Source organism: Pezoporus flaviventris, unplaced genomic scaffold, assembly GCF_033815535.1.
Source record: "Pezoporus flaviventris isolate CSIRO_AGI_PZ_B2104156 unplaced genomic scaffold, CSIRO_AGI_Pfla_v1 ptg000002l, whole genome shotgun sequence".
Lineage (NCBI taxonomy): Eukaryota > Metazoa > Chordata > Aves > Psittaciformes > Psittacidae > Pezoporus > Pezoporus flaviventris.
Window position 1 is genome coordinate 83,670,507 of NW_026892550.1, and position 13,976 is coordinate 83,684,482.

General features: G+C 50.2%; 1 protein-coding gene across 2 annotated transcripts in view; it reads left to right on the forward strand.

The window, feature by feature from the left end:
* Nucleotides 1-630: 630 nt before the first annotated feature.
* Nucleotides 631-13,976, forward strand: part of LOC133264807 (sodium- and chloride-dependent GABA transporter 2) — a 30,484-nt gene continuing 17,138 nt past the window's right edge. Inside the window, exons 1-6 of one of the 2 annotated variants that reach the window (XM_061444791.1) lie at nt 631-754; nt 1,422-1,640; nt 6,028-6,162; nt 6,919-7,059; nt 7,264-7,348; nt 10,694-10,826. In XM_061444791.1, coding sequence (XP_061300775.1) covers nt 1,427-1,640; nt 6,028-6,162; nt 6,919-7,059; nt 7,264-7,348; nt 10,694-10,826 — 708 coding nt within the window. In that variant the 5' untranslated portion in view covers nt 631-754; nt 1,422-1,426. Of the gene's footprint in view, nt 755-1,402; nt 1,641-6,027; nt 6,163-6,918; nt 7,060-7,263; nt 7,349-10,693; nt 10,827-13,976 lie in introns of those variants that run through there. The other variant, XM_061444790.1, reaches the window with a different exon arrangement.

The window sequence follows — 13,976 nt, forward strand, 5'->3', positions numbered from 1 at the left end:
GAAGTTTTCCTTTCCACACTTTAAATAGCCAGCACCTTTCGGTCCTGCCTTCGTGTCTCCTGTTGGCTGCGCCCCGACAGCGGTGTCCGCAAGGTAACACCTCTGCTCCCGTTTCCTTCTTGCCCCGCTCCCCCCGTACCCCCTGGGTCTGCCTGGATGAGAGGTCACGGTGCGCTTTCTGCCTGTTTAATCATTCTCTAGCGTGCAGGGGTCCTCCCAGCCCTTCCTTGTGGCTGCTGTCAAATGCCTGCCAGTGTTTCTTCTTCATGTCCGAAGTGTTTTATGGGGGAATATAATGGGGGAGGGAGAGAGGTGGAAAGTGCTGCTTTGCCCTTTTTTCCTCTCCCTGGATGCAGGAAGAGTCATTTGCTGCCAGAGCCTTTTCCTGCTCTCCTGGCAAGGGAGTTGCAGGTGGGAATGAATGGCAGCATTGGGCTGGGGCTGGGGATCAGCCTCTGCAGAGCATGAGCAGGCTTGTGGGCTGGCGCTGTGCAGAGGAAGGTGCCCTCCTTGGCATGAGGTCCTCAGTGATCCCAGCTTTGGCAGTGGGTGTTGCTGGAAACCACAGTCCTCGCCCTTTGCCCTGCAGCCAGGGTGGAATCCTACCCATGAGGAACACGCTTAAGCCACCCCCAAGACTCCTAAACGGCTCCAGCAGAGCTGGTGCCACCCTTACTGCCCCAGCTGTGCTCTGGGGCACCAGCTGTGCACCAGCAGTCACTTGTGCTATGCCCTGGCTTTCCTGGGAGGAGAGGTGGCCTCTTGGAGGATGTTGGGGCAAAGTGGGACAACAGGACAGGGGCTCACCTACTCTGTGCTGATCTACTTCTCTTAGCAGGGATCTCTTTAGAGATTAGAGAAGCTCTTGCAGTACCAAAACTTGCTGAGAGTGGTGTTGTGGGGAGCCTCTGCAGGTAATGGGTAGATGTTTGCAGGGGCAGACCCTGGGAAATGAGACATCTCAGATGGACCCCCTCTTTTCCTGCTGTTAGGAGGACAGCGCCATTCTGAAAACTCACATTTCCTTGCAGCCTAGTAGATTGCCAGCAACTGTTGCCGCCACCAAAAAAGTTTCTCTCTTATTTCAGTTTGTCCTCTTCCCAAGTCTAAGACTTCTGTGTGTTTTGCGGCTTTCATTCCATGGTCTTCAAAACCAGACTGCAGTAAGCAGCAACAGGGGAGAAGAGAAACCCTTATAATATATATGGTCAAGTATCTGATCCCGCTCCAGCCCCAAGTCTGCTCCCTGTACCTGCCATGGTAGGAGCTCCAGCCTGGCTGAGCCACTGGGTCTTCCATGTACAGAGAGGAATGATCCAGTGTGCGTGCGCGTCCTCTCCCCGCTCTTGCCTCCTATAGCCCAAATTTCTACCTCATTGCATGGCTTCTGCTGAATGTAATGAAGGAAACTCCTTCTGAAGGTGGGATGGATTACAGAGTCCCTGGCATTGTCAGCAATGGCGAAACGGTGCCTGCATGCCCCGACATGGAAAAGGAGAAGGAGGAGGAGGATGATGACCAGACCCTGGACAGAGGGCAGTGGAACAACAAGCTGGAGTATGTCTTGTCTGTGGCTGGGGAGATCATCGGCCTGGGAAACGTCTGGCGCTTCCCCTACCTCTGCTACAAGAATGGTGGAGGTAAGTGCAGCCCCAGGGGCACCTGGCAACCTCCATCCCTCTGTGGTCCCTCTTGCCTCTGCAGCCCCCATGCCTGGCCCTGCACAGCACTAGCTCAAGCCTCCCAGCAGCACCCAAGTCATGAGTCTGAAGAGAGGATGCCAACCTGGTGCTGCCATCTGGGCCACAAGCAGGAGTTGTTTTGGTCTGGTGGGATGTGGGTAACCAAGCAGTGATGACCTAAGGTCCCTGATGGTGGTAGCTGTGTTTTCCAGCAGCGTGTGGTCCTCCTGGTGAGGTGGGCGTCCGTCTGCAGGGGGAGGCAGGAAGAGCAGGGATAGGGCTCTCTGAGCAGTGTGTCTCACCCCAGGCACTTCTTCCTTGAGGTGCACCAGCCACCTTGTACAAATAAGATTCCCAGTGGCATAGCAGGGAGTGAAATGAGAGGCCACGGGGCACTGATGGCGCTGTGAGGAACTGCAGCATTTCCTGGAGGATCAGGGACCCTCCGAGGGGCTCTCAGCTACAAGTCCTGGTCTGGTGTGTGACCATGGAGGGATGTCCCCTGGGTGCTGGAGCCAGGTGGCAGGAACAAGGCAGAGTGAAGAGGTTTTCCTTGCCTTTCAGAAGCACCATACCCTTCCTGTCCCCCTGGCATCCCCCAGAGATGGAAGCATGCGGGAGAGGGGACCCTGCCGCATGTCAGGGCTGTGAGGTGTGTGGATGGATGCTCTTTATGCAGAGAAAGGAATTGAGGCATTGGTGTTACCGCTAAGGTGCCAGCACATTGATGCTGCTCAGCAGTGATCAGTGACTGATCTCCCCAAGAGGCTGCCCTGTGGCTCGGCAGCGGAGCTAGGCTCACTTTTGCTTGCTGTGGGCTTTTGCAGGTGTTTATGGCTGCCTTTTAAGGGAGAAAACTGTCTGAAAACCTGAAAGCTCGAAGCTTCATTGGAGTTGGGCTCAATGGCATGTGGAGAGGGGGAGCTGCTCCCCTCTCTGGTGATTAATTACTAATTGGGCTCTCTGGAAGGGCTGGGGAGAGGGAACATGGTGCTTGGCTGGGAGCTGATGGGGAGTGAGCACTGGTGACCCAGGGCTGAAATCCCCTGGCTTGAGCTTAGGGTAGTCTCATGGGCCTCGCTAAACTGCATAAAAGAGGATTAACTGCTGTTTAGCTGAATTCACGCTGTGTTTTGCTTAGTGCTTGTTTCTTTTCACCAGGTGGTTGGGCATTTATTTCCCCCTTGAAAATGGAGGATTTTCCATATTTTCCTTTTCCATGGGCAACATTTCTTGGCTGATTGCTGAGCCGTGTCTGCTCCCACTGCTCCCCTCTTCCTGGGCATCATCCCATCGGAGGGAGAGGGACCCAGAAATAAGCCTGCAGCAAAGCCCCACAAAGCTGCAGAGACTATGAGGAGTTTGAAGTCTTGGGCAAATATTTAATCTCTGGTCCTTTTCCTGTGAGGCTGGAGCAAGGATGGGGCACGGGACTCCTGTGCAGAGAAGAAAGCATTTCTTGTATGACATCTCCTGGGGCATAGCAGCGCAATGAGGCTGTGCTGGACTTGAGGCTCCTTGCTGCTTTGTGGAGCCTAGCCTGCTCCAGCTTGGTGTGCTGTATTAAATCCCTGCTGTATTAAATCCCAGTTTTAAGGGCTGCCAGACATTTTGTCCCATACTCCTTCAGGAAGGCTGGTCCAGGCACTTTCTTCTCTGGTGCTTCAGTAATGGGGGAGGACCTTTATTTAATTTCCAGCTCTAGGTCAGCCATGGCCAGCTTAAGACCTTTGGCACTTGTACCAGCATTACTGATCGGTTGAAACAGTCATCCAGTGGGTCAGAGCTTTCTCCCTGCTCTGAACTGTGTGTAGGCAGCAGTGACAACCTCTCTCAGCTCTTGTTCTGCTTGCCTAAATATCAGGCTCTTCCCCAAAAAGGTATCTGCAAAATCTGAGTTATGCACAGAGGTAGAGAGTCACTTTTTGGTTCTTTAAGGGTATTTCTGTGTAACAAAGGAAGGGTAGTTCCTGACTCATTTAGCACTCTGTGTCCGATGCTAAGGCCCTCTGTAGTGGAGAAAAAAGAAAAAAAAAGTTTAAAAAAGTTCGTTTTGCTGTTGTTTGCTCTTGCTTTCACCTCCTGTATCAGGGTCAGGCCCTCTCTGGGCCCCTCCGATTGGGAAATACCAGGGAAGCCTGACTGGCGGTGTGGCTGCTGCTACCGCAGCCCCTCCCCAGTGCTCCCCAGCCCAGACAGACCCTAGGGCCCACTGCTGCCCGGTCCCTCCCTGGGATCCCCTGGCTGCAGCTCAGTTAAACACAGATTGTGTATGAGAATAATATCTCTTGGAAATAGGCTCCACTTTATGGTAACGTGATTGCATGCTAGCTGGGAGCTCATAAAATCATAGACTGGTTTGTGTTGGAAGGGACCTTAAGATCATCCAGTTCCAACCCCCCTTCCATGGGCAGGGACACCTTCCACTAGACCAGGTTGCTCAAAGCCCCCGTCTAGCCTGTCCTTGGACACTGCCAGGGATGGGGCAGCCACAGCTTCTCTGGGCAACCTGTGCCAGTGTCTCACCACCCTCATAGTGAGGAATCTTTTTCTAACATCTAATGTAAATCTGCTCTCCTTCAGTTTAAAGCCATTCCCCCTTGTCCTGTCACTACAGGCCCTTCTGAAAAGTCCCTCCCCAGACTTCCTGTAGCTTCCTTTAGGTCCTGGAAGCTGCTCTAAGATCTCTCTGGAGCCTTCTCCAGGGGGAACAAGCCCAACTCTCTCAGCCTGTCTTCTCCTGTCTCTAGGGGAGGTGCTCCAGCCCTCAGAACACCTTCATGCCCCTCCTCTGGACTGGCTTGAGCAGGTCCACATCCCTGTTGTGCTGCAGACACCAGAACTGCACACAGTGCTCCAAGTGAGGTCTCACGAGAGCAGAGTAGAGGGGCAGGATCACCTCCTTCAACCTGCTGCTCACTCTCCTTTTGATGCAGCCCAGCCCGTGGCTGGTTTCTGGGTTGCAAGCACACACTGCTGGGTCATGTTGAGCTCCTCATCAACCAACACCCCCCAGTCCTTCTCAGGGTTGCTCTCAGTCCAGCCTCTGCCCACCCTGTATTTGTGCTTGGGATGATGTTGATACAACCACTTCCCCTGCTGTTTGCCCCACCAACTTGTATTTACTGGTAAAGGGAGAACATGTGGGTAGCTGCTCATTGCTCCCCCAGGGCTGCCTTCGGCATCCCTTCAGCTGCCGTTTGCCCACAGATTGCAGCCAAGATGCTCTCCCTGTCTTTTGCTGGTTGCATTTTTTTTTTGCAAGAAGGGCAGGGCTGTGGCTCTCTACATGGCTGGGATGAACATGAGGTAGGAATTCTGGCTGGTCTCTAAAGCTCCCCTTCCCTGTCCCTGCCTCTGTGTGCTAGCTAAGCTTTTTTAATGAAATCTCTTGGTTCTCAGTTCACTTGTGCATCAGGATTGTTATTTCTCGTACACCCCCACTGACATGCCCCCAGAGCACTTAGCACCCCCCAGGCACAGAACAGGCCTAGGCAGGGAAAACATGGTTAGTGGCTGGCTAGGTTGCCACCTCTGACCCTGCATGCCCCTCTCAGCCCACTGCTGCTATGTGCTTGGGGATAGCCTTTCCTCACCAGCTCTCCATCCTGCCCTGTGTCACTGTCTTTGCAGCAGGGCTTGAACAGCTTCAGCGATGCATGAGTGCAGCAGGGAGCATGGACCATCTTTCAGGGCTTTTTACCCTGTGCTCTGCAGGGTAAAAAGCCATTACTGCATTTAACATTAGTCTCGGGTGATCAAAAGGCTGATGCATTTTCCCTTTCTCCACCTAGTTTCATGATAGGGCTTGAACGGGAAGGCAGCCCTGGCTGCTGCCGTGATGTATATACATTACTTGCTTTTCAGTGAGCAAATAATTGAGCAAACCCACAGCCTGGGTGAAGGTGTCAGTCTTTATGTGCTCCTCAGTTCCTTGGTGTAGTCATCCATGGGCTAATCAACTTACTCAGAATAATCAATGTGAAAGGAATCACCAACACGATTAAAAGTTACAATGGCTTTACAGTAGGCTGTTCTTCTCTATTTCTATACAGCTATCGAGAACTTGTTTCACTCTTTTCTGCACAAATAGCAGGCCTAGACACTTTCCTTTTCTCTCTGTCTTTTCCAAAAGATGAGTCTCTCATGCAATTGCATTATTCCAGGAGATGAAATATGACAAAAATCCCTTTTTCCTAGCATCCAATCTTCCTTCCTCTGCAGCCCCCATCCCTCCCATGCTGTTCCCCCTGGGAGCAACCTGCCCAGTGCCATGTTGGAGATGGCCTGACTTCAGTCACCCCACAGCACTTACTTTTTCCTATCCACTCCTTGAATCTGCTAGGTGCCTTCTTCATCCCCTACCTCATCTTCCTCTTCACCTGCGGGATCCCTGTCTTCTTCCTGGAGACGGCGCTGGGCCAGTACACCAGCCAGGGAGGGGTGACAGCCTGGCGCAGGATCTGCCCCCTCTTCGAAGGTGAGTGGGGTGAGCTTGGGGGGGCGACCACAGGAGCCCAGGGGAATGAGCAGTGATGCCTCTCCCCATGTTCCTCCACACATCCGCTGCCCACCCTTGGGGAACCCAGCATGGGAGGAACTTATAATACTCTTTTTTTAAGTCAGTGCTGTGTCATTTTCTGGAGTTTGCAGGTGGCTTAAAACCTTAGTGCTGGAAGGTGTCAGCTGCCTTAATAAATTGTTAGCACTCAGATCCGCTTCTAACACTGTTTCAGAACAGTCATCCAGCCTCGAGCCACTCACTGTGATTTCTCTGAAAGTCTCAGTTGCCTCCTCCCCGTGTACCAAAGCTTTTGGGTACCCCTCCAGCACCTCTCAGAGAAGGTGTGTGGTGTTAATGTAAAAGCTCAAGCAAAAGTGAAAAGGGGTGAGGAAACAGAATAGAAAGTGAATTTTGGTAGAAGAGGTGTTACTCAGCACCGTGGCTTTCAAGCATAACCTGCCCATCCCCTGCCCAGATTCCCTCCTGTTGCCACCCTTTGACCACAGAAGTCTGTGGTGGGGCAGCAGGAAGAGGGGTTCCTTGGGGCCCCTGATGCAGCATGGTGGGCTTTGGGGAAAGGATAATGGCTTTTGTCACCCCATTGGCACCCATCTACCAGTGCAGTCAATGCAGAGCAACAGATAAATGCGTCATGTGAGCACCTCCCAAGGGGAGTCCTGTTCCCACCCCAAGGCGTGTGGGTCACCTGCCTTTGGGGTTTGCTTTCTGCAGGAATTGGCTATGCCTCCCAGGTCATCGTGGTACTGCTGAACTTCTACTACATCGTTGTCCTGGCCTGGGCCTTGTTTTATCTCTTCAGTTCGTTCACCATCGACCTCCCCTGGGGCAGCTGTGATCATGAGTGGAACACAGGTGAGTGTAGAGCTCCCTCCCAACCTTCCACTGGAGGTTTCTTACCAGGGACTCCTTTTGTGCATCTTTGGGAACATACAGAATTTGTCTGACTCAATGTCAATGAGTGTTGATGTTGGGGATGGAAAGGGAGGTTTTTTCAGTTCATCTGGTACTGCAGCCATGGCTACTTATGCTCCCTCTCTTTCTGCACCTCTCCCAAAGGGAACTGCATGGAGCTCCAGAAGGCAAACTCGACGCTCAACGTGACCAGTGAAAATACCACCTCCCCTGTCATCGAGTTCTGGGAGTAAGTAAAGGAAAGTCCTGTACCCTCCTTTCCTCTGGGACATATCTTCCCTGGACAAGGAACAAGCCCTGCAGCAGTATGTCCTATTAACCTGTCCTTGTCAGAAGAGGAAGCTGGGCAGGTCAGAGTGAAGGCTCTCAGGGGCAGCACTATCTGTCTAGGGTAGCATTGCTGGGCTGATGGTGTTCATCATCAGCTGTGCTGGCATGTCTCAGAGCTGTCTGACTTTGTCCTCTGACGCTGTATACCTGTCCCTCTGGACCTTTTGGGCTTCTCAGTCTCACTGACCTTAGTGATGGCTAGCTGACTGTGCAAAGCCTCACCTCACTGATGCTCCATCTCCTCTGGCCCTTGATATTTCATTTATTGTCCTTCTATCCCTTATGCCTCTTCCCTTGTTCTTCATTACCAGCTCTGAACTCCCTTATACAGTTGTTTCCTCCTCAAATATAGGTGAATTGGCTGCATGTTTCTCATCCTGAAGCTTTGTTCAGACATTGCCTGGGTGCAAACCTCAACAAAATTAGTGGCACTCCCTCAGGGTACGGTAGCCATTACCCTATGGTTTTGATTACAGCTTGTGTATCTGCTGGATTATCTGTTGCTCTTGCAGTCTGCCCCATGCAGTTCTTCACATGCCTGAGGGCTGCATCCAGTGTAACCTTCTTCAGGACATGGGTGCCAAGACTATAGGTGAGAATGGGGTGAGATCTGCGTGATCCACAAAGCAGCAGCTCTGCAATGGGGTTTTTGTCTGCATATTTTGCAACCTATAATATGTTCAGCTGTTGAAGGAAAGACCTTAAAGCCCTGAGATACATTGCAGGAGTCTGTGCTGGTGATGCAGTAGGTGATGCGTTTCCTTTGAAGCCATGGTACTGTGTCATACTATCATGTTCTCAGGAGGCTCTGGCATGGTGGGTGGTGGCTTTTGTATGTGGGCTAGTCTTCATCTTAAAAATAGACAAAGAGGTGACGTTTTTACTTTAGAGTGACTAATATGCAGCTGTCCTCAGGAGAGAAGCTCCACAAAATGGAAACGAAGTGCTAGGGTCAGCTTCACGCTGAAATTTGCTTTCTCATTCTCATTATTTTCTCCCCTTGTGTTAGTTACCCTGAGGCACAGAGTAGCTTTATTTCTGGCATGAAGGCATAGGCCTGTTTGCTTGGCATCCTTCATGATCCTCAGCATCTCCTGGGAGAACAGGCCCAGTTAAGCACTGAGCCCTGGCTAAATAGACTGTGCAAGTAACCCCTCTGCTGCCACCATGGATTTCTCTTCTGCTTTTAGATGGATGGAGTGCTTTGCCCTTGCTGCCCTCAGGGTGCTGTCAGTGCACGGAGCACACAGCACCTCCAGGGCATCTCCAGCTCAGCACAGGGATGCTGTTTCTAAACCTTATATTTTGTTATTTTTCTTTATTTCATGTGTGCTCCCTGATCCCGCACTCTCCCTCTGCCTGCTGCTCACATGTGTTTAGATGGTAGTCCACCCTAGCCTGCTTTTCTTGATGCTGGCTGCTGGAAAAGCTGATGTTCCCATCACTGCTGTTCCCATCTCTGTGTTACTGGAGAATAAGCACACAGGACTAGAAACTTCCACTGTCCATTGCTTCTGATGCAGCATCTGTTCTTGCCCTTCTTGGGCGAAGAGGCGGGAGGTCATTGTTCCTTGAGACGCACTGACCTGCCAGTGGGCTGATGGCACGCTTCTGAGGCCTCTTCTGGCTGCAGTACAGTGCCCAGTTAGTTACGGTCCACAGGCACCCATCCCCACTGGTTACAGAGTCCATGTCCTCAGAAGCAGGCAAAGAACAGCAGGACAAAACGTATCTGGAGGAGCAGCCTCATTTTTCCGACCCCTCTCTCATTCCCTCAATCCTCTGCAAGGCTGTGAGGCAGGAAAGGAGGCAATGTCTTACACTGTGGTTCTTCAGGAGCACCACCTTTATTCTGGGTTAACTGCTGTGTTTTGCAGCAGGGCAGGCATTGCTGCTGGGCTCCAAGGTCCAAGGCAGTGCATGTCCCTCTCTGAATCAGGCTTGGGGCTTTGGGACTGCGCTATGGTGTTTCCATGCTCAGGTTCATCTGTGCAGTGTAGGAGATGGAGGAGGGTGAATCCTTACTTCTGTAAGTGATGGGAAGATTTTACATATGCATGACATGGAAAGCTGTTCTATGACCAGGATGAGATCATAAGACCTTAGCCAAACAAAAGTCCATATAACCCAGGATCTTATCTCCACACTGGCTGAAAGAGGATGCCCAAGGTGACATCTTCTGGCTGTGCAATGAGGATTATTGTGGCCTTGGTTGGGTCTTAGTCATGGTACGGGACGCTATGCTGCTCTGCGTCCTGAGATGAAATACGTAGCTGCTCCTAAAGACAGAAATGCACTATAGAGAAGGGGTTGTGCAGCATTGCTTTTTGAGTGGTCCTGATGGGTTCCACATGGAAAGTACAATGTGTGCTGTGAGGTTTGAAACATGTCAGAAGTGTAGGTGAACTTTGTAATGTGCATGGAAAAGTTGTGGGCAGAGCTTACGTGTCCAAGTGCTGCATGTTCTTGCAGAGAGGCCAAGACAGATGAAGGGTGGGAGGAGGACAGGAGAATCAGAATCATAGACTCATAGAATCAGCTAGGTTGGAAAAGACCTTTAAGATCATCATTATTACCCCAGGACTGCCAAGGCCACCACTAACCCATGTCACTGAGGGCCTCACCTACATGGCTTTTGAACCCCTCCAGGGACAGTGATTGCATCGCTGCCCTGGGCAGCCTGTGTCAATGCCTGAGCACCCTCTCGGAGAAGAAATTTTTCCTAATATCCAGTCTAAACCTCTCCTGGTGCAGCTTGAGGCTGTTTCCTCTTGTCCTGTAGCTTGTTACTTGGGAGAAGAGACTGACCCCCACCTCTCTCCATCCTCCTTTCAGGTAGCTGTAGAGAGTGATAAAAATCCCCCCGAGCCTTCTCTTCTCCAGACTAAACACCCCCAGTTCCCTCGGCCATTCCTCATCACACTTGTGCTACAGACCCTTCACCAGTTTTGTTCCTCTTCTCTGGACCTGCTCCAGTTCCTCAATGTCTCTCTTGTAGTGAGGAGCCCAAAGCTGAACATAGGATTTGAGATGCAGCCTCACCATGCCCAGTACAGGGGAACAATCGCTGCCCTGGCTCTTGATTCTTCTGAGGTTTGCAGCTCAGACCTGAGCCTCGTTAAGAAGTCAGATCTCAGCACACTCATCAGGTGCTGTGGAGGTTTGGTGAGAACCATTGTGGTTGGGAACATTAGTGGCCAACATCAGTAACACCTGGATGTTCCTTTGCTTTCCCCCGATGCAGGAGGAGAGTGCTAAAGATTTCTGATGGCATCCAGCACTTGGGCAGCCTGCGCTGGGAGCTGGCCCTGTGTCTCCTGCTGGCATGGATCATCTGCTACTTCTGCATCTGGAAAGGGGTCAAGTCCACAGGCAAGGTGAGTCCTTGCTTCATATCCAGCCTCTTCCCTTGATCACACCTGGAATACTTGATCTGCCCACCTCTTTTACATTCAGAGAGTTCCTGGGCATCTCCTGGGAACCACCCTTTGAATAAGCTGGCAGGAGCCTGCAGGAGTGTGAGGCAGGCTCCGTGTTTTGGGCAGGAAAGGATGTGAGTGCCCAGACAACTTGGAGCATTCACTTCCAAGACATATATCCCCACCTGGTCTCCCTCTGTGACCAGCCCAGGAGATCTTGCAGTCTTTCTATTTACAGGATGGTTGCATGTTCCTTCCCCTTCCACCACACTGTGAGCAAGCGTGTTTCTGCCTCTGTTGGCAAGTGCAGCTGGGAAATCTTCAAATTCATTAGATAGTAATGAAGGTAACTGATGGCTTCAAAGCCCTCTCTGCCCCTTCATCCTGGGGATCTTCTTTTTTGCTTTTCATTTGTCCCACCTCTTCCTACAGTTGCTCGTAGCAATAATAGTCTCCCCAGACTGGTCAACATAGAGGTATTACTTTGAATGCTTCTGGGAAGGGTTGGTGTCATTGCCCAGCTCCATCCCATGCTCCCTCTATTGCAGAGTGTGCCACTGTCATCTACACTCACCCCATCACTTACTTTCTGCTACCACCTCCTCACCCATTCCCAGCCAGCTTTGTCTGGAGCCAGCAAGAACAGATGGAACTGAAAAGGTTTAGTATGTTATCTAAATGGTGTCTTTGCATGCTATGGGCAGGACATCATGTGCGATGGGGTGTAAATTTTAGCTGCATTCATTTCCATCAAGTTGATGGCATGAATGTTAGCAGTTTCTCCTGCTTCCAGAATGGTCTGGGATTATGAAACATGACAGGGAAATCAAGCAGCTTGTGGAGATGGTATTTTCTGGTTTCCATGGTGTAAAATTAGAAGAAAAGAGCAACTGCTTGCTGTGGTGGCCTGGTAAAAGAAAGCAGACGCAGTCTAATAACAGCAAATATGATACTAAGATATAGCAAACATAGTGTGGGAAGTGCTGAGAACAAAATCATTCTATTTTAGATACAAGTTCTAGGTTAGATGTAAGTCCTTTTTAGCAAAAAGGACTAGTGACGATGAGATCTTCTTGAAAACAGAAAACTTCTTGCAGTAAAGCAACAGTGTTCATGGGTTTATTGACCCTTTTTAAATATAAGAATGGCTGTGGGAATACAATCCCACTGTCCCACTGGGGAAGAGATATACCTTAGTCCTGGGGATTTGCCTGTGGAGGGGCAAACATCATGAACTGAAATCATAGAATCGCAGTAAGAATGGTCATCATAAGAATCATAGAATGGTTTGGGATGGAAAGGACCTTAAGATCATCCAGTTCCAACCCCCCCTGCCATGGGCAGGGTCACCTCATACTAGACCATGCTGCCCAAGGCTCTGTTCAGCCTGGCCTTGAATACTGCCAGAGATGGAGCATTTGCCACTTCCTTGACAACCCATTCCAGTGCCTCACCAGCCTCACAGTAAAGAACTTCTTCCTTATATCCAATGTAAACTTCCTCTGTTTGAGTTTTAACCCATTACCCCTTGTCCTATCACTACAGTCCCTAATGAAGTGTCCATCCCCATCATCCCTATAGGCCCCCTTCAGATACTGGAAGGCTGCTATGAGGTCTCCACACAGCCTTCTCTTCTCCAGGCTGAGCAGCCTCAATTGCAGCAGCGATTTGCATCCTCTGATGTGAGGGCTGCCCGACCCTGAGGAGCACTTGCAGATGCAGGAGGTTGTCACAGATGGAACCACTTTGCTGAGGCATGTGGATCAGATTCAAATTAAACCCTGGATGTTGTTGACCAGCATGTGACAGAACAATCACACTGATCCCAGCAAGGTTCCTAGTGATGTAGTTAGTGCTAACAATGCCTGAGAAATAAAAAGATTGGGTCTAAGCCAAGCACTGAGTAATATCTCATTGGATCCAGATGTTCCTGTTGTTAGATAGAAGTTTGGCACTCTTAATCTAGCAAAATGTTCTCCAAATTCAGGCCTCTGGTCTCAGTGCAGATGTGACTGTTGAGTGAAAAGCCTTACATGCTAGTTTGTGCAGGCTGTAAAGCACATAGGACATTACCAAAATGTGAATCCAGACCATGCCAGACAACTACCAGTTTGCATGCTAAGCTCCTAAAACTGATACTGCTCAGAGATCCAGCCAAGAATGTGCAACGTGGCATCCTGGAAGACCGTGCACTAGGGTTCAAAGGCAATGGGTTGTTTTTATGAGTTTTGTTTTTAATCTTGCCTTTATGATCTAAGAAAGATTGGACTTGCATCCTGTCGTTTTCTGAAAGAAGAATTTGGTTGTGTGATAAATACAGGGACGATTGTTAAACCCGCAGGACCTGCAGATTTGATTAACTGTCACTGTAGAGCTCTAAATCAGAGACTCCTTGAAAATTTGAGAATGAAATGAATGATGGTGTTTGCATGTGTTGAAGGATGCTGTCCCTGCATTCCTTCAGTGTTCAGAGGGATGGGATGGATGTGCTCACACAGGCATCTCTGGCAATCATGAGCTCCAGCAAGGAGTGTTTTTCACCAGCCTCTGTGGCATTACCTAAGGCTGCCATGATATATAGAGCAGGGCACATTAAATACATAGAAAACCTGGAGCTGCAGACAGAGATGATAATCTACTAGTGTGTTTTTTTTCAAGAATGGGCTATCTCTCAAATCCTCCTCTCCTTCCCCAGTCCAAAACTGAATCACTGAAGAGTGTGTATCTTGACTTTGGGGAGTACTCTCATTGCAGTGTCAGGTGCTTTGGATGCTTATTCAGATGGAGTACATTGGAGTAGATCCAGAAGAAAATCTCATTATGAACCACCACTCAGATTATAAGGATTACCCAGGGGCAGAGTGAAAGTGGTCGTACTGTCCAGGGAAATCATACATTTGTTCCTAGTAGGACCTCCTCCAATGCAGAAACTGCTCTAGCTGTGGCAGAGCCTGCAACCCCCGCCGGGATGATGGGCTTTAGGTGGATTTTGAAACAGTTCATTCTGGATGGATGGGCAGGTGTGAGAAATAGTTCATTTCACATCATTACATTCTGCAGTTCCTCCAGAGATGAACTTTAGCTCTCTGGAGCATAACTGCCAAAGCT